General features: G+C 34.0%; 3 protein-coding genes across 3 annotated transcripts; 2 read left to right on the top strand and 1 right to left on the bottom strand.

Annotated features, from left to right (window-relative positions):
* Positions 1 to 1749: 1749 nt before the first annotated feature.
* On the top strand, positions 1750 to 6682 carry LOC125820111 (UDP-rhamnose/UDP-galactose transporter 1-like). Its single transcript, XM_049499532.1, has 5 exons — positions 1750 to 2252; positions 3326 to 3510; positions 4630 to 4830; positions 5822 to 5983; positions 6099 to 6682. Exons 1-5 carry the CDS (start codon positions 2123 to 2125, stop codon positions 6447 to 6449), a joined length of 1029 nt encoding a protein of 342 aa, XP_049355489.1. The 5' UTR covers positions 1750 to 2122; the 3' UTR covers positions 6450 to 6682.
* Positions 6683 to 9580: 2898 nt separating this feature from the next.
* LOC125819993 (uncharacterized protein At1g76660) lies at positions 9581 to 13128 on the top strand. The gene is made up of 3 exons (XM_049499407.1): positions 9581 to 9994; positions 11209 to 12280; positions 12588 to 13128. Exons 1-3 carry the CDS (start codon positions 9938 to 9940, stop codon positions 12773 to 12775), a joined length of 1317 nt encoding a protein of 438 aa, XP_049355364.1. The 5' UTR covers positions 9581 to 9937; the 3' UTR covers positions 12776 to 13128.
* A 514-nt stretch (positions 13129 to 13642) lies between these two features.
* Positions 13643 to 18371, bottom strand: LOC125820084 (uncharacterized). Its single transcript, XM_049499499.1, has 7 exons — positions 18087 to 18371; positions 16009 to 16069; positions 15794 to 15888; positions 15678 to 15711; positions 14453 to 14507; positions 14326 to 14368; positions 13643 to 13928 (listed from the first exon to the last, which is right to left on the bottom strand). The coding sequence occupies exons 1-7, from the start codon at positions 18288 to 18290 to the stop codon at positions 13857 to 13859; spliced, it is 564 nt and encodes a 187-aa protein (XP_049355456.1). The 5' UTR covers positions 18291 to 18371; the 3' UTR covers positions 13643 to 13856.
* Between the last annotated feature and the right edge of the window lie 592 nt (positions 18372 to 18963).

Below are 18963 nucleotides of genomic sequence, written 5' to 3'. Positions count from 1 at the left end.
CTCTCTAGTTTCGAAACCATATGTCATGTTTACCTAAATATAACATACTTAACTATAGTTGAAATAGATCTGCCAAATTTCATTAAATATAAAGGTATTACTTTGATTATTTTTTCTTGTTAGTCAATACAACTTGCCATTAGTCACACATATTAATACGATATTAGAATAGACAGAGATCTTGGGAATCGAATTTTACTGTTATCTAAATTAAAAAAAGAATATTTACGTGCTTGGTCCATGAAAAAAGAATCAAACCTTCATGTGAAGGGGCGTGTTGAGAATATTAAAGATGAGATGAACACACACCTTAACAGATGAAAACAAAATTAACTTTTGATAAATTCAAAGGATCAAAATTGTAATATATATTAACCACTTGTAATATTTCTTCCAAATAGGAATATCTATTCCTCTTAACTACTCTTTTTTCTTTTCTTTATTTGATAGGGATGGACCCCACACAAAAATGAATCTATCATTCTACTTAAAGGGTCTATTAAATTATTTTCCCTTTAATTGATTTTGAAGAAGGAAAGAGAGAAAAGAGAAAGTTGTATTTGGTAGTTGGAAGATGGAAGGAAGGACAATGATTTTAACAAAATATATCCTTTTGAAAAATAAGTATTTTAAAATTATTTTTTATTTTTTATAAGTAAAAAATATTATTTCAAATGTATTTTATATCATATATCATCTAAGTAAATGAGCAATATAGAATTAAGGCGGGACACGAGTAAAAATATGATCAGATATGAATCTAAAAATTTTAATTTTATAAATTAAATTTTAAAAGTTCTTAATGTTAAACCTATGTTTTTAGAATTATTGATCCAGATCTTATATGTTGCAGTCTAACAAAAAAAATTTACGCAAATATTTCACATGGAAAGTACTAACCTAAAGTAAATCCAAAGGTGTTAGTAAAGGTGGGGCAAGTGTTTGAGGTATGAATGAGATAGGGGTGTTAGAAATTAAATCATAATTGATAAATCAAATTGAAAATGTGTTATTGAAATCATGTTATCACATTGCAGACTTGAAAGTGATTTAGAATTTTATAAATAACAGATTATATTTAAAATTATAAACTCTATTGCCTCAAAACATCTCTCTCCGTTTGCTGCTCACCCCAACCATCATCGCTATCGCCTACCAACTATATTCTTCATCGATAACGACACTGATATTTAATAGATTTAAAGATCATATTAAACGAAAAATCATTAACATAGTACACAAACGCTACACTTTTATTTTAATTTTTACATCAAATAAACTAAATATCCCAAGCGATAACAAAACAAAAATTCCTTAAAATCAAAACAAATCAATCAAATCTCATTAATTCAATTATTGCTTAGCACATATAAAACTCAATAATCAACAAATCAAATTATTAAGCGCATTAACCAAACCAAACCACCTGATAAACACTCCTAATATTGACTACCTGAATCTCACCTTATTCGATTCCCCACGTTGTAATTCAGTACCTCCAGTTTTTATTTTTTTAAAAAATAAACACTCCTAATACAAATATCACTTATAAAATTTATTTTTTCTTAAGTTTTTTTTTTATTTATAGAATTTTTTTTAAAATATTTATTTCCATACCAAATACACCCAAAAAGAAGAAAAGAAAGGGAAAGAATATGGAAAAAGTGACAAACAAAGTGATGTATAGTAGCATCGAAAATACCGGTGGAGAGTTCGTAAAAAACTCTCTCTCTCTCTCTCTCTCTCTCTCTCTCTCTCTCTCCTTTCTCTCTCTTCAAATTCCAATTTTTTTCAGATCTTCACTTCCCTCTTACTTCTGTCCTCTCACACGCAAAGGAGAAAACACACATCCCACATGCACCTTTCTCTCTCTTCTTTCTCTCTCTACAAAATAAAGCAAAGTGATATGCTTTTAGTAGTATCACAAAAATATAAATCTGAATCTACTCAATTGTGCTTATTGTTATTGTAGATCTACATATTGTGTTGATATTTGTGTTATATATTGTTTTTATTTGAAAAAAAAATCCTGCCCCTCTCTGTTAAACGAGTTGGGTAGGTGATTTGGTTTGATCTTTGGATTATTAATAATTGTTGTTATAGTATAGTTGTTATTGTAAGTATGGAGAGCGAGAAGAAATCGTCTCATGTATCGGATATGGGAGCATGGGCGATGAATGTTGTTAGTTCGGTGGGAATTATTATGGCTAATAAGCAGCTTATGTCGGCCAATGGTTATTCATTCACTTTTGGTAAATCTCATTTAATTTTGCCGGTGTTGTTTAGATCTTGTGAGAATTTTTTGATTTGTACGTAGTATGTATTGTTTTCATGGCGGATCCAGGATTTGGAAGTTGTGGGTGCAGGGATAAATACAATATGTTGTAATTGTTTGTTTTTTATGGTTGATTTGGTGGATTTTTGTATTAATTTAGCTTGTTTTTTGTTCATAAATGTGCAATCTGATCTGAATTTTGAATTTTTATTACGTAATATGTTCAATTATGAATGGAGAAGAAGGAAAAAAATTGTTATTTTCGGCTAGATGGATAATGGATGTAGAGTATCATGTTTACAGTTCATAATGAGCTCAATGAAGCATATATTCAATTCTCAGACTAGAAGCATATGTTAACTATAAACCTCGAATTTTTTACTAAAGTGAGAAAAAAAGGATGTTTGATATGGGGGGGACTGATATTTGAAAAACGATATCGACTTTAGTACCTATTAAATTGAGATTAATAAAGATCAATTCTTTGATTCGCCTTTGCTAACCTGTGTTCTCAGATTCTCTTTGATTTTTGCCGCCACTCATCTTGTTCTGTTATTTCTCGTCCAAGGACGTCTTAAGATTTGAAATATTGTTTGCATGGTTATATACAGTTGTAATCAGATTTGCCATTTCACTGTCTTTATAGTATTGGTTTTGTAAAAGAAGAAGTCGGCTTGAAATTAATCCCCATTATGACTAGCGGATTCCTTTTCAATATTGAGCTAGTGTATCTCAACCGTGTCGGACATTCCTCTGGTTGCTTTGTTTCGTCATGTTGAACTAACTCGTCTAGGTCTAGATACATTGTGCTATTTTGATTACAAAGATCTTTAAGGCTTGTATTTGAACTGAAATAACCTCCTTCTGGCTTAGTGGTGGAACCTGACATTTTTGGCCGTTGAATTTTCTACATCTCTTTTCCTTCTTCTACTTCCTTAGGTTTAGAAGTCTGTTGTTCCTAGTACATCCCAATTCCCATCCTCTGTATGTATGCTTTTAAATTTGAATGGTCTACCTGTCATTTTTAATTTCATGGTTTGTTTCCTCCAGCTACAACATTGACTGGGTTCCACTTTGCTGTGACGGCACTTGTTGGGATGGTGTCAAATGCCACGGGGCTTTCCTCATCAAAGCATGTACCTTTGTGGGAACTTATCTGGTTCTCAGTTGTTGCAAACATGTCTATCACAGGAATGAACTTAAGTCTCATGCTCAATTCAGTTGGATTTTACCAAGTATGATAATCTCTCTTTTGTTTTTTTACCCGTAACGTTTCTTGTTAAGTCTTGTATTTTGTTCTCTTGAAAAAGATAAGTCTTGAATTTTGGCTATGTCTATCAGAGGGTGAATAATATTTGCTAACAACGTGATTATGCTATCAGCTTTCAGTCCTTTCTTATAAAATGATTTCATCTTTTGTTGTTTTTGTTCATGATCTATTGACATGGAGTTAACTTATACTGATCAGTATCTTCATTACCTGAAATGACAACACACGGCTTGGGTTTAATTTGAAAGGGAAAGGAAGGATAAAATATTGAAAAAATGAGAATAGAATACAAGTCAGGGTATGTCATTTTCTTTCTTTGATTGATCTAAAAGGATAATTGCAGGAAAGGGAATTGATCTTCCCTCTTCCTCCTTGATTGCAAATCAGTTAGTAGAATAGAAACCAGTAATAATAAAAAAAGTTGCTTCCTTTCATTTCCTAGAGATTCATACTTAACATTAGTTGTACTAATGTTTTAGCTATGTTATTCAATTCAATCTCTTAGTCCTCCTTTATACCTTTTTAGGATATCTCCTTGGTAATCATTACTATTGACTATAGCTTTTAGCAAAAATTCAAGTCCATATTTCTAAGCCTTTAACATGCTTTTGATGAAGACAAGTGGCCAAATAAAGTTATTTTTCCTGTTATTTTTGGGAAGAAGTGCCAATTGAGCGTGATGCTTTTTCTGATATGGAGGTGGTATGATGAAGTTTTTATATGTGCAGAAACTTCTAGTAGGTTTGCATTCACTAGTTGGTCCTGTTTTTGCTGAAAATTCATTTAGGTTTAGAAAGTTATTATTGGCAGATTTTAATGGTTGTTGAGTTGATGAAATTCCAAAGTAGTTTTGTTGACCAAATTTACTGGATATAGAAGAATAATTTTTCTTTTGTTAAAAAAATTATGAACAAAGGACTTGAAGCATTTATTCTTTTTGGTCTAGTGGCTGAATGATTTACATATTAGATCAATGTATTATATAGTATACTAGCGGTGCCATTTGTTTTATTTTATGTTCCTTGGTGAAATTTCATTTTATGTGGCTAAGTTTTTCTTTTTTTCTTTTTTTTTCTGGGTGTAGATCTCAAAGTTGAGCATGATTCCAGTGGTTTGCATTATGGAATGGATCCTTCATAATAAGCGTTACTCGAAGGAGGTTAAAATGTCTGTTGTGGTTGTCGTTATCGGTGTGGGTGTTTGCACAGTAACTGATGTCAAGGTTAACGCCAAAGGTTTTATTTGTGCTTGTGTTGCAGTTCTGTCAACATCGTTGCAGCAGATTGTGAGTATATTCTGGCTTCTTCATAACTTTACTGCAAAAAGACTGAATGATTGAAAAGATTTCCAAAAGAGAAATATTTGGTTTTGTTCTGATTGAAGATCACTATTATTAAAAGTTAAACAATTTCCTAGACGTTTGGTAATTTCTCCTCTGACCATGATAAAAGATCCCGTTGAAGTGGCTAATCCGATGCATACATAATTTCTTTAGTACATGTTAGGTGTCTTTTGTAATTTGACTCTACTCTTTATGTGGGTTTAATTTATGATTACAAACTTAGTTTTCATTTCTGAGAGACAGTTTATTTAGGGAGCCTGCTATACTGCTATCGAATTTACTTATCCTTAACAAAGATCCCTTCTTTCTATTAGAAACTAAAGGATAGATGTCTGAAAATTTTCCCTTTTTTCTTCTTCCCTCGTCTCCCATAGAAGTGATGAAAGTTTGCTTTCTTTTTGTTTCCTACTATAGTGTCGAGAAGAAGTAACTACTCTATCAGACCGTTTAATCCTTGACAAGGATCGTTTCTTGCTCTAAATAAAAGATGTCTCCAAAATTTTCATGTTCTTCTCTCTCTGCTTTTACCCTTAATTAAAAGCTTCACAACAAGAAATATGCCTCAGTCCCAAACAAGGTGCTACATTTGTTGTGTTGCTTTTAATCGAGGGGTAAGAAAGGGAGAAAGGGAAGCACTGATTTGACTTTTTTATTTGCCTACTGCTTTGATCCTTGTTCGGTGGTATGTGGAGAAAAAGCTTGTCTCTACCATTGCAGAGTTTAGAACAGTTACCTGCAGATACTCAATGGGTCAAAGAGAATTCCCTGCTGGCCCCCTTCATATAGTACATTTTGTCATCAAGCTCTCACATTCTTCTACCAAATTAAATCCTTGCTTCCTTCTTGATCCCCCCTCCTCCTCGAGTCACTCTATCTTTGTTCTCTTAAACTTGTGGTTGCATTTGTGTGATCAAACGATGGTTTTTCGGTGCAGTCAATAGGCTCTTTGCAGAAAAAGTACTCAATTGGATCCTTTGAATTATTGAGTAAAACTGCTCCGATACAAGCTTGCTCCCTCCTTGTGCTGGGTCCTTTTTGCGACTACTATCTTAGTGGAAATCTATTACTAGACTACAAGTATACTTATGGTGCCATTGTAAGTATCAACCAATCTTCCTATTCTCAGATTATGATGCATATTTTATTGGTCCTTTTACGCCCTACACTACTTTATGCGCTCTGATCATGGATGTGTGTGGCACTTTCTGCAGTTCTTTATACTCCTGTCGTGTTCATTAGCTGTGTTCTGCAATGTGAGTCAGTATCTCTGCATCGGGCGATTCTCTGCAGTTTCCTTCCAGGTTCTAGGCCACATGAAGACCGTGTGTGTCCTGACTTTGGGTTGGTTGCTCTTTGAATCTGCGTTGACTTTTAAGAACATAATGGGAATGCTCGTTGCAATTGCGGGCATGGTGATCTATAGTTGGGCCGTGGAGATCGAAAAACAATCCAACACCAAGAGCCCACACGCTTCCAAAAACAGCTTGACAGAAGAAGAGCTGAGATTATTGAAGGAGGGAATGGAGAAGGCGGACGTCGAAGTCGGTCAGTCCAAGGCCTAAATTTTGAGGTCTCTTATTTAGTAGCCATCATCACACAATAGTTTATGATCAAATCTGCATGTAGTTTATGATATTTGTTGCATTATTTATTGGACATCCCTTCCATTTGGTCCCAATTTGGTGACCTTGTCTTGCTTTTTTTTAATAGTTACTGAATGTTTTGTTCTTTATCCAAGTCTACCACTACCAGGTTTCTTTTATACCATTTTTAGCTAATGTTATTTCACATAAATTCATTTGTTTTTATTTTAAGTGCAGTATTCAATCATGTGCTTGATTCATCCATTTGAAAATATTCAAGGAAACAGGTTATTATTAGCATAATTAAAGAGGTAATTAACTTAAGCAGTATTTAAGGTATTTAAAGCTGATGATTTAGCCAACTATAAGTGTTATATCAAGACTAGAAAGTTCAGTCGATTGGGATTCCTACAATCAAACCACTGTGTTTGTCGACCAATTTGAAGCGGGATCAAATAAAGGTAGCTTGCTTCTTTTCTGGACGGATGATGATTTATATAGTGGTTGGCTTCTTCTACCAAAATGCTTTTTTGGTCGAAGATCCTTTTTTATTAGTAAGGATGCGTGGAGTAAAATAACTTATCGAAATTAAATGATTTTTAGGTTGTACACTTAATTTTCTTGGAATTGTAGTCCAATTGACCAAAGCATCACCTAAGTCATATTTTGATTCAATCATTTTTACCTTAACATTAAATATAGATTAAATAACAATGTCTTAATAAAATATCAGGTAAAACTTTTACCAATTGAGTATGATCATGAATGAAACCACAACACGCAATGTCATGTTAATATTATATTTTTTCTTAAAATATAGAATAAAATAAATATTGTGAATATTGTAAACAATTTATATTCTTGAAGGACTTTTAGCATCATACAATCTTGAGTCGTTTGATGGGAAGTATAAGGTATAATAGTCTCAGGGATAAAATGCATGATTATTTTATCCTGCGTTTGATTGGAGGTATTAGGCAGTCCTAAAATTATTTATTCCATCATTTATACCTTAGTGATGGAATAAGTTATCTAATATACATGATGAAATAACTTATCTCAAAATAATTAATCTCGGATAACTGATTCCCAATCAAACGACCCCTTAATGTCTAGCTCTAATAATGTGTAATATCAAGTATGGGGCCCAAAATTAGTAGTTGCTCATCATAGAATGATGATCCACTAGCAAGTTTTAATGGTAACAATAGTGATAAATATTGTTCCTCCATCAATGAAGAATTTATATTTTCACAAAATATCATGATCATTTAATTAAACAAAAGTTGAAGAAGGAGAAACTCAATTATGGAAAAAATATGTAGATTTTTTTTTAAAAAATAAATAAATTAGGGTAGGAAAAAAAGAAATGGAAAAGATATTACAAAATGGGGAATCGAATCTATACCAACAACAAGACAAATAGTAAAGCTTTGTCTTGCTTATGCATCCTTACTAATAGACATATTATTTCTCCTATTGCTGCTTGTGGTAAGATTTATGGTATTTTGTTATAGCTATCACTCTGTGTTGTTATAACTATTGTTTTTCTTTTTTCATATTGCTTGCCATGCTTTTTTTAGTATCTGCTTTGATATGTGCTTTTTTAAGCTGGGAGTTCATCGAAAACATGTTATTCACCTCCCAAGGTAGAGTTAAAATTTGTGTACACATTCTATCTTTTCAAAATTTACTCGTGAAGTTACATTGAATATATTGTTATTGTTATATTTAACCATGATAAGTATTTTTTCACTTTGATTTATTGAGTTTTATAGTGTTAAATTATTTCCCTAAAAAGTGTAAATATACTGTGCAAATGACTACTTCTACCCTTTTTCCTTTATGTTATGTACCCATTGCATTGTTTTAATTATTAAGTTGTTTAAATGCTCATCATTTATCTTAATGAAAAAATCATTTATACTTTTACTTGTAATTAGAGTTTGTATTGTTTCGATTATTAATTTTATTATATCGCATCATTAAATTTATTATTATGTATTATATTTTTTTAAAATTAATGGTCTGATTGATTATGTGTGATCTCGTTATTATCTTTTTTTTTCTTCTCATTTTTTCTTTGTTTATTATCTACATAATTTTACTTTATCATTTATCTACCTTTTTACAATAATTTTATCTTTTTTTTTAGGCTTTATCCATTGATGTGTACATTATGTAATAGTAATCGAAATAACACAACATAACACAATCAACATAATATATTTTGAAATACTACATAACAATAACCATCCAAACAAAGTGTAAAAGATTTTTTCTTTGGTTTCTCATGCATTATCTGATATTCACATTTATTCAAATTCGCGCCAAATAAACACCATTTGAGAGTTACACTCTCTATCAAAGATTTTCTATTCCCACAAGTCTAAAACCAAAATCTCTAACTGAGAAAGAAACAATCTCATGCAATAGCTGGTATTCGCATTAATTTGAATTCGTGCACCAAATAAACACCATTTAGAAGCAACACTCTCCTTCAAAGATTTTTCATTCCCAAAATTCTAAAATCAAAACCTCTAACTAAGAAACAAACAAACAATCGGATCTACTCACCACATTCTTTGACAATAAACGTTTAAGATTGAAAAAAATGTAAAAGAAATTTCTTTTGATTTCTCATACAATTTCAATGTTCGATATTTACATTGATTCAAACTTCGCGCCAAATAGATACTATTTGAAAGCAACACTCTCAATCAAAGATTTTCTAATATGAGAATTCTCAAACCAAAACCTCTTACTAAGGAAAATACAATCTACCCAAATTCATAAACTTACTAGTCAAAAGCTTAATTAAATATTAAAAAAATTAAAATACTACTACTATAATTATTATTAACAAGAATAAAAATAACAAAAATGAATTAATTTAAAGCTACTCTTTTTCTTTTTTTTTTACTTTTTTCCTTTTCCCATAAAGCATCTCTCTTTTTCTTTTTCCCTTTCTCTTTCTCTCTCTCTCTCTCTCCCCCACCGTTTTTTCACTTTCACTTTCACACACACAATTTGGCTTTATTTGTGCTTTCTTTGTCTTTTGATTAACAAAAAAATAATTATTCTCTCTCTGTCTCTTCCTGTAGGGAGAAGGAAAAAAATAGTATCAGTACTACGTCTACTACTAGTAGTAGCATCAGCAGTACATACACTCTTCTCCATTTTTTTTTCAATTTTTATAGACCAAATTGTTGAATTTGTCTGCATCTGTTGAATGAGCAAAAGGATTTTGTTGTTTGTGTGTATAACAACCATTTTTGAGTACTTTTGAGTTTTGAGTGTGTATATATTGTGTTAAGTGTGTTTTTAGTGTGGAGATGAAAGAGTAAGTGCTGAAAAGGAGAAAGAAAAAAGATTTGTTGTGTTTAAGCAGTGGTGAAAACTACTGAAGTGAAGTGGAAAAAGGAGTTTGATTAGCTGAAGTATTGTTCAAATTGGTGATAGTAGAAATGGGGTCGGAGCAGAATAGATTTCCGCAGCAGCAAGGACCGCCACTTCCTTCTCGGGTACTGTGCATTTCATTTTTCAGATCTACTTGCTTACTGTGTAATTTTGTATGTGTTTTGTTTGTGTGGATGAGAATTTGTGCAATCTGTTATGGGTTTACTTTTTGTAATGCTTTAGTAATGATTAAATTGTGTGGTGGAATCACATTTGCGAACAGATCTGAGGTTTTGGTGAAATGGGGTTGTGGAGTTTATATGAAGGAATAACTTTAATCTACTAAATAGTGGTTGTTCGGAGTGATGAATCTAGTTTCCTAATTGATACTATTAGATAATGTTGTTATTTTCAACTTCAATTTATGCCGCCAAGGGTGTCGTTTAGTGGTTGATGAAGTGGGTTGAGAATCGTGAGATCTCGTGTTCAAATCCCACTAGAGATTAAAACAAACATTAGGTGATTTCTTACCATTTTTTCCTAGCTTTTGTGTATAGAGTTACGTGGTCCCTAGCGCTAGTGGGAGGTGATAAGTATCCCGTGGAATTAGTTGAGGCGCGAAAGTTGGGACACAATGGTCATAAAAAAAAATGATAATGTAGTTAATCTCACTCGTAAGAAAATATAGGAATTTATTTAATGCAGTAATTTTGAGTGCCGCGGGGATGATGATCTTATTGGGGCCAAAATTAAGTTTTCGTTTTGTTTATTTTGAGAAAGGAAGCTGTCATGTTTCACTAGCTAACCTGATGGATGTTGAGTTTGGCTCCACTATGTGTGGACCATGGTATCTTTTAGATGTGTGAAAATGCAGCTGATACATGATTCTTATGGGTTGGTGATAGAGACACTAAATAAGCTTTTCATTGTTGACTTAGATACTGTAAGGGAATATGAAAAAAATTACTTTTGACTATTAATGATTTCGCACTTGGTCTTACTTCTGTATATTATGATTTTACTTTCTTGTTATCGGATTTCACGTGTGAACCACTTAGGCAAAGAGGCAGATCAACGAATTTTGATTTCTGGGTTCTGAATTACGATCCTTTTTGCTTACTGGTTTTTGGATAGCATAGTGAATATATTTTTAAATATAAATAAAGTGCTCGAGTGTAAGTTAATGGGTTTTGCTGAACTCGTAGCTCTAAGGATGACTCCTCCCCTGCTTAGATAGGCAAATGCCTACATGAATGCACCTTTTATCCAGCATCTTCCCGTTTTTTCTGTTTTTATCTTAAGAGTACACCCCAACAGCTAATGCTCTATTCTTTGACAGCATAAACGATGGGGAGGATGTTTGGGAGGATTGTCTTGTTTTGGAAGACAAAAAGGTGGAAAGCGTATAGTGCCTTCATCTCGTATTCCTGAGGCCAATTCAATGCCAAATCAGCAGAATGTTCCCCAAGCTGGTGGGCTGAATAATCAGACGGCAGCTCTTTTAGCTCCACCATCTTCACCCGCGTCCTTTTCGAATTCAGCACTCCCTTCAACAGCTCAATCACCAAGCTGTTTTTTATCTAGCAATTCACCAGGAGGTCCTTCATCTGCTATGTTCGCCACTGGTCCATATGCTCATGAGACCCAGTTGGTATCTCCTCCCGTGTTCTCAAACTTCACCACTGAGCCATCTACTGCTCCTTTCACACCTCCGCCTGAGTTGGCTCACTTAACTACTCCCTCTTCACCAGATGTGCCTTTTGCTCGGTTCCTCTCCTCTTCTGTGAAAGTTAAAACCAGCACTGGTGCCAATGATTTTCAAACAACATACGCTCTTTATCCAGGAAGTCCTGCTAGTACTCTCAGATCCCCTGTTTCGAGGGGACCAGGTGAGAGGGAACTTCCTCAATTGGATCCTTCTATCCCTTCATCCGAGATCAAGTATCCAGGCCCTGATTCAAGCACCTCCAAGTTGACTCAAGATTCAAATTTCTTCTGTCCAGCTACATTTGCCCAATATTACATTGACCACTCTTTATTTCCTCATTCTGGTGGAAGGCTGAGCGTTTCCAAAGAAACCGATGCTTATTCAACTAATAATGGGAATGGCCAGCAGAGTTGGCAGAACAAACCATCTAAACAAGATGCAGAGGAAGTAGAAGCGTATAGAGCATCCTTTGGGTTCAGTGCTGATGAGATTGTTAGTTCGACACAATATGTGGAAATTTCTGATGTCGCATTAGATGAATCCTTTAGCATGACCCCTTTTACTAAGCCCAGAGAAGAGGAAATCATATTAACTATGTCAACAGCTGAGGGAACAAAAGGAGGGAATATCTCTAATATGGCATCTCCTCTGCAGTGCAAACCAGGGATGCATCATTTTGAAGGAGCAAACAATTGCATGAAAGGTGCATAATTTTTTACTCTCTGCTAGTATTGAATAGTAACAGTTGGTATGAAGTTTCAGTCGAATGGATTTTCTTTCTTCTCTCTAGCCTTTGCCATGAGATGTTCCTAAATTCATGTTTCTTCTGTCGTTGGATTTTATCTCATGCTAGTATTTGTAATTTTCTACTTAGCAGCTTCCAATTCAGTTTAATATTATTCATGGAACACGACTAAGTAATTGTTAAAAGCTCCACCGAAACAGTTCTATATTATCTAGATATTGTTCAGGACTTAAAAACTGATTGCTTCTGTCTTCTACATCCACAGATCATACGTCTCCAAAGCAAATTGAACCTGCCAACCATGCCATGAGTGATGATGAAGGTATCTTCTCCAAATTGGGAACTCTAAGATTAAGTCGGAAACATGACCATGGTTTGGCAAGCTCCGATGCAGAGATAGACTACAGGAGAGGAAGAAGTTTGAGAGAAGCAAAAGGCAATATTGCATGGTAGCACTAATATTTAGAATATTATATAGTCTCCTATTGGCTGAATTGCATGGTTCTCTTCTTTTGCTTTTGTTGGGGGTCTTCTTCTTTCGCAGGTGATCTAACCTCACTCACGAAAACCCCCTACTGCGTCCTCGTTTATTCTGCTGTTTTATTCAAGAATGTATCGTCTGTATATCTTATGGTTCCCTCGAGTTATGTATGTCAAAAGTCGTAGCAATATACTTTCAGCCATTAATGTTATTAGGAGTGGGAATGGATGCTGGAACTTTTTCTACTGTGGATTGTGTATGCTTGTGTCGGAATGTCTTAGGCTTGAAGTCTTTGAAAATGTATCTTATTGAATATGCATTTCAACCAGATATATTGCTTTTAATGACAATGCTTTTGATTATTTGGCTCATAGACATCATTCCTTGGATGACAAATCTCAATTCTTTCACATCACAATTCTAAGATGTGCTTAATATGAACTTTTCTGGTTTTTATGTTTCTACTGTAACAATATACTAGAATGATACCACATGGGTAGGGTCGGGAGAAATATTCTCGAAAAACGTTTTCCTCATAAAGTTAAGGAACTTGTGTTTTTCTGGAAAAAATGTTTTCCACAAGTTTTGACCAACTGAACGCAGGAAAATTGAAAAATATTTTTTGGGAAATATTCTCATCAGTATGAAACACACCCTCAATCTTGACTGCATATCTTTGATCAATGTTTTCAGCTAGCGCAACAGGGAAGAGAAAGAATACATGTTTAGCTTCTTCATTACATGAAAATGAAAACACATATGGTGCTAACCTGCTCCATAATAAGTAGTAAAGATGCAACGCTGGAACGATAACTTCCACATACAAATCAACATCTATGAAGCTCGTTGGTCATAATGAAAATGGGACACAGAAACTACAGAGTAGGTTTATAACAGAAATGGCCAAGAGGCTTTCATCACACACATCATTAGACTGAAATGGACTAGAAAAACATCGCAACCAGAGAAAGTGTAGTAGTATTACATGTGAGCATTTCAGTAAGATAGGCGTTGGTAGCTCATTGTACTTCTTTAACATTTCACTTTAGTGGCTCACATTCCATTAAGGGTGATCACAATTCTGCGTGGGGTGGCAGAATCACGGTGCTCACACAACCATATGCCCTGAGATTCAGAAAACATTAGTTGCTCATCATACCTGTAAGTCTTATATTCAGGAATCAATAAATGGACATGTAATGGTTTTGTCTCGATAGAAAAGAACAATTGACACTTGGTAAGAACTGTCTCCGTGGAAATCTTACTATCCTTGTGATGGTTTGGATCTCTACTATCCAAAAAGGAACCTTGCTATAATTACAAGTTCAAACCATGGGAAGAATTGGTTGTGTAAAAAAGAGATTGAAGGATAGATTTGACCAACTTGGTAATGACAATAGATGTAACAACTTTAACTGTCTGCTTTTTTAATCCAACATGAAGGTGAAAGTGTTTGAATTCATTGTTCTAGGCTTCTAGCCATGCTCAAATCAAATGACCTAAAAAGAGGTAGCACAAGTACCTGCCAGGTTCCCATGTTTAGCTTTCCGTCTGTGATCGGTATCCTGAAAATCCAAGACGTGGTAAATATCAGTGTATGGAGAAGGCGTGAAAAACTATATGGATTAAATCAAAGGAGATATTCAGACGTGAGGTTGCAGCCAAACATCGATGACTTAATATGAGCGGGCATGTCATCTGGCCCTGTCAAAATTGCAACATACTAACATCAAAATAACAACCAATAAAATTGAGAAAGACAAGTTAACCAAGGAGGAAAAAAAAAGACACAAAGAACTTAATATAAATTCAGTCAGGAAGATCGAGGGTGATGCAATAGATTATTAAATAGATATAGATAAACTAAGTGGCAGTATTATCAGTAGGTATGACATAATCTGAGGGATGGAAGTCAGAATCGTCAACAAAGAATAAATAGATAATTTTGCTAAACATTTAAACAGACTGCAAGGTCTCCAAAAACAACTCAAATGCAGTAAAAGAGCAAAATTCTTTTATCATGTTAAGATATAGTCAGTTTTTCAGTCTTCATTATTTTACTGTGATTAATTCTGAAAAATTAATGTACAAGGAGGATGAAGGATCTAGCTATGCATTTGCTGATCACATGAAGACGCAGACCTGGATGCTGAAGTACGCAACGACTGAGCTAGAATATAAGATTGAAGTAGTTGAAGCTTGAATCTAACCTAGATCTGTCTCTCTCTCTCTTATCTCATTTTTCTTCTCTTAGCTAATCTATCTACTCGTGTTTTGGTACAGATATTCTCCTCTTGTAATTTCTTGACTCTCATCCCATTGCATCGTAGGTTTTCTTGTATTGAGAACAAGTCTGTAGACGTACATCTCACTGAAAGGTGTTACAGGGGATCATGGCGACGTCAGCCTGAGGACTACTATGGATCTCATGTATTTTGATTCCATACCATCTATTTGTAAGATATAAGTTATTGTCTCCATTATGAAGATGCATTGGATGAAATATTTTGAGTTTGTCGCTGTTCTGAAATAGGAAATTTTAGGTTTTGACTAAAGATTACTTGATTTTCCAGTAATTTGTGGAGTATCATATTGAAAATGTGGTTTCTTGAGTTGGGAAATCGACTTTCAAGCATCTCAGGCCCGAGCACAAGCTCTTTAGTCATAATAGAGAGTCAAGCTCAGCCACAAGATTTTGAGTTTCCCCAAGCTCAGGCAAAAATTGATAGGTGTTTGGCTCAGATAGTTTTCATCCCACACTTACAGCAGCCCATTAAATAGCCACCCCTGGAATAAAATCCAGTCAATTACCTGACGAACCAAAAAAGAAAAGAAACAGCACTACAGAGGACAGGGATTACGTTACACACTTACCCTCAAGAGTATGTTTCCACGGTGCAGAAGTCCCCTGAAATTGTCATTTTGAAACAAAATGAGACTCTCCACAACAATGAGTGACTATTACTCAACTTGGCAGAATATAATCTTACCTCTGGGACAACCCTACTAAGAAATGTCTCTGTATCATCTCGAACATCTGAGTCGTAATTTTCATTTATAGTTAAAGAAGCACTTGTATGCTGCACTGGTTAAACACATAGCTAACCATACTCAGTCATAGTAGAATTCTGGTGCAAATACATTTGCCAATTAAGAGACATCCAGAAGAATTTCAAGTGAAAAATGTCAGAATAAGATTACTTACGAAAAAGATGAGCAAGGCCACATTTGAAGCCTGCTATCTCTTGATTAATTTCCTTCATAATCTGATGAGGAGATTAAGATGGTATCAATTAGAAGCAGAATATAATCTTTTTGCTGAAGTGGGAGGGGGATAGAACACAAAAAATTGGGCTAGAGAAAGAGAAACTCACTCTTTTGCGAGTCTTTGTTTGAAAATAGAAACATGTTGTTCCATTAGCGAGGTACATAATGCTTAAGTTTAGATAATGTTATCGTAAGAACATTTTTCTTGTTTATTGTCTGGATCAATATATTAATAGCACTAGTCTAGCAACTGAAAAATTAAAACCTGTGAGGCAGCTAGAAATACTAAAGCTAAAAACTGCCCAAATAACTGTATATGAAGTTAGGTTATCACCTTTGAAACCTGATCAAAAGATGTTTCATAAGCCAGAAGAGTAAGAATGGAATTCGAATACATCCAACTTTTGTAAGTAAACATGTCAGTTTAGTTTGTGAGCCAACTAATAGGCCACTCAGTGATAACATTTTCACAGTTTCAATAGTCACGTTTATTCTTGTAAGGGCCAAAATAAATCTGTCCATGTTGATTATGCCTACTGACATGATATATATTTCCAACTCCCCTCCACCCACCCTACTAACCACTAGAAAGTTTTGCTGAACTGATACATTCAATTCAGTTTTGATTCTCTATGCACAAAATAACATAGGATAGTTTGGTTCTTGGTCATTTTTGTAATGTATTATTTTCAAAAAGTTAAGCAATATCTTGGAAACCTCTATTTGAGAATTCTAGTTTTGTTGTTGATATCAGTTCAGGTTAATCTTAGAACAACAAATGGATGATTGATAGATTCAATTAGTTTAATAGAATCATAATGATTTTCATCTTTGTTACCTAAACCTCAACTGGAACCTAGTTCCATAAAGTTAATCAAGCAAATATAGACACAATTATGTTTTGAAATTTCAATTTGATATAACAGGATTAGCATACCAATAGTGTAGCCTAACGGTCAATTAAGTGGATGCAAACCTTGGAGTCCTATTTCAAATCATGAGACATAAAGGAGCTAGGTGATTTCTTTCCATCTGCTTAAGTCTTGGTAGGTATAGTTACCTTACCCGTACTAGTGGGATAATAGGATTAACATAGATACGCCAAAATGGGTGAACCACTACCATCAGTTTCTTCGGAAAAGAAAGAATTAATACAAAATCAAAAAGTTGCTATCAACCAGGCAGAGCTCATTAAAACATGGAACCCATAGGTTTAACAATATCACAATTCACTCTGTAAAAGTCCATTAACGAATAATCGCTCAAAAGCTTAATCATCGGCAGCTCAGTAATGCATCCCAATTATATCTAATATATATTTGCAAGTAATCAAAAGCAAACAAAACAATAAAAAGGGAATCATAATAGCTCAGTTAGGCGACTACTTGAACTTTCAACTTGTTGAAGATACTTGGTTCACTTAATTGTCAGGGAGCAAATTAATACACAAGAAACGAATAATCGCTCAAAAGCTTAATCATCCGCAGCTCATAAACACATCCAAGTTATATCTAAACATTTGCAAGTAATCGAAAGCAAACAAAACAATAAAAAGGGAATCTTAATAGCTCAGACTGCCCAGTTAGGCAACTACTTGAACTTTCAACTTGTTGGTGATACTTGGTTCACTTAATTGTCAGGGAGCAAACTAACACACAAGAAACGAATAATCGCTCAAAAGCTTAATCATCGGGAGCTCATAAACACATCCCAATTATATCTAATAAATAAATATTTGCAAGCAATCAAAAGCAAACAAAACAATAAAAACGGAAATCTTAGTAGCTCAATTGGTCGAGGTAAACCTGAACTTTCACCTTGTTGGTGAGGATTCCATTCCCAATTCCCCACCTTATAATCCCCTCCGCATTTTCCCTTCCCCTACCCCCAACTAAAAGAACATCAGAAGAATAAAATGGATCAGTTGATTGACATAAGACACAAAGGGTGTCCACAAAATTCATTAATAACCTAAAATACTGACCCATAAAGCTTAATTCCCATATACATACATACCTTGGATGTAACAAGATGACAGCCTCGCCTTTGAGGAGGAAGAGTCACAGTTTTTTGAGCCCATTTTGGGGAAGCCATTGAATCAGAAGGGTTATTAATTGTTGTTCTCAAAGGAGTATACTGACACTTTAACCTGATCGGAGCCGAAAATGGCTTTGCAATTCCACCGAACGATACTAAAGAGGAAGACGAAAGAGAAAGCATTTGCTGCTGTTTCAAGAACAATTTTTTTACTAGTTGTTTTGGAGGACTTTGGACCAAAAGTAATAGTACTAGTGAATTATGGGCTTCAAAAAAAAAACTTAGCAAAGTTTAAAATGAGGCCTATAAAAGAGTTTGTGGTGATGTTAAATGTGTATGGTCCAAATTTAGCACTCTTACCTCCACTAAAATGTTGAGAGTGAAATGAATGTCCAAATCAAACTTACGCGTATCTTAATTGATTCATCAAAATACTATGTTGTTTTCTATTAGATATAATATGATATTTAACTCGCTTTATTGATTATTAAATCGCGCACTTATTTTCTTATGAAGAAAGCTTAGTATCATTAATTTGTGATTTTCTTATACGAAGACAAATCTAGCTACTTTGATGACAATGAGAACACATTTAATCTCAATTATTAGCAAAAAGTAAATTTATACCATTTCACATAGAGGCAACTAGCTAGTTTTGTTATTTAGGAGCAAAGGTCCTTTGTGATTAGGAATATGTTTTGAAGTAATTCCTTTAATATATATATCTCTGACCAATTTAATTTTTAAAATTAATCAAAGTAAGTATTTTTTTAGATTTATCAAATATTTAATAAATTTTGTCTTGTTAGATTTGATGAGAGATTTGAAGATGCTATTATTGCATTTTTTTGCTACT

The sequence above is a fragment of the Solanum verrucosum genome, unplaced genomic scaffold, assembly GCF_900185275.1.
Source record: "Solanum verrucosum unplaced genomic scaffold, falcon-dt-bn FXZP01000229.1, whole genome shotgun sequence".
Lineage (NCBI taxonomy): Eukaryota > Viridiplantae > Streptophyta > Magnoliopsida > Solanales > Solanaceae > Solanum > Solanum verrucosum.
This window is presented reverse-complemented; position numbering and strand designations above follow the sequence as displayed.

Coding starts and splice junctions, on each gene's coding strand:
- LOC125820111 (XM_049499532.1), top strand. CDS start 2,123: ATGGAGAGCGAGAAGAAATCGTCTCATGTATCGGATATGGGAGCATGG. Junction 2,253..3,325: donor TGGTTATTCATTCACTTTTG/GTAAATCTCATT, acceptor TGTTTCCTCCAG/CTACAACATTGACTGGGTTC. Junction 4,831..5,821: donor CAACATCGTTGCAGCAGATT/GTGAGTATATTC, acceptor TTTTCGGTGCAG/TCAATAGGCTCTTTGCAGAA.
- LOC125819993 (XM_049499407.1), top strand. CDS start 9,938: ATGGGGTCGGAGCAGAATAGATTTCCGCAGCAGCAAGGACCGCCACTT. Junction 9,995..11,208: donor GACCGCCACTTCCTTCTCGG/GTACTGTGCATT, acceptor ATTCTTTGACAG/CATAAACGATGGGGAGGATG. Junction 12,281..12,587: donor AGCAAACAATTGCATGAAAG/GTGCATAATTTT, acceptor CTACATCCACAG/ATCATACGTCTCCAAAGCAA.
- LOC125820084 (XM_049499499.1), bottom strand. CDS start 18,290: ATGCTTTCTCTTTCGTCTTCCTCTTTAGTATCGTTCGGTGGAATTGCA. Junction 16,070..18,086: donor GTCATCTTGTTACATCCAAG/GTATGTATGTAT, acceptor TCTCCTCATCAG/ATTATGAAGGAAATTAATCA. Junction 15,889..16,008: donor TGGCCTTGCTCATCTTTTTC/GTAAGTAATCTT, acceptor GTGTTTAACCAG/TGCAGCATACAAGTGCTTCT.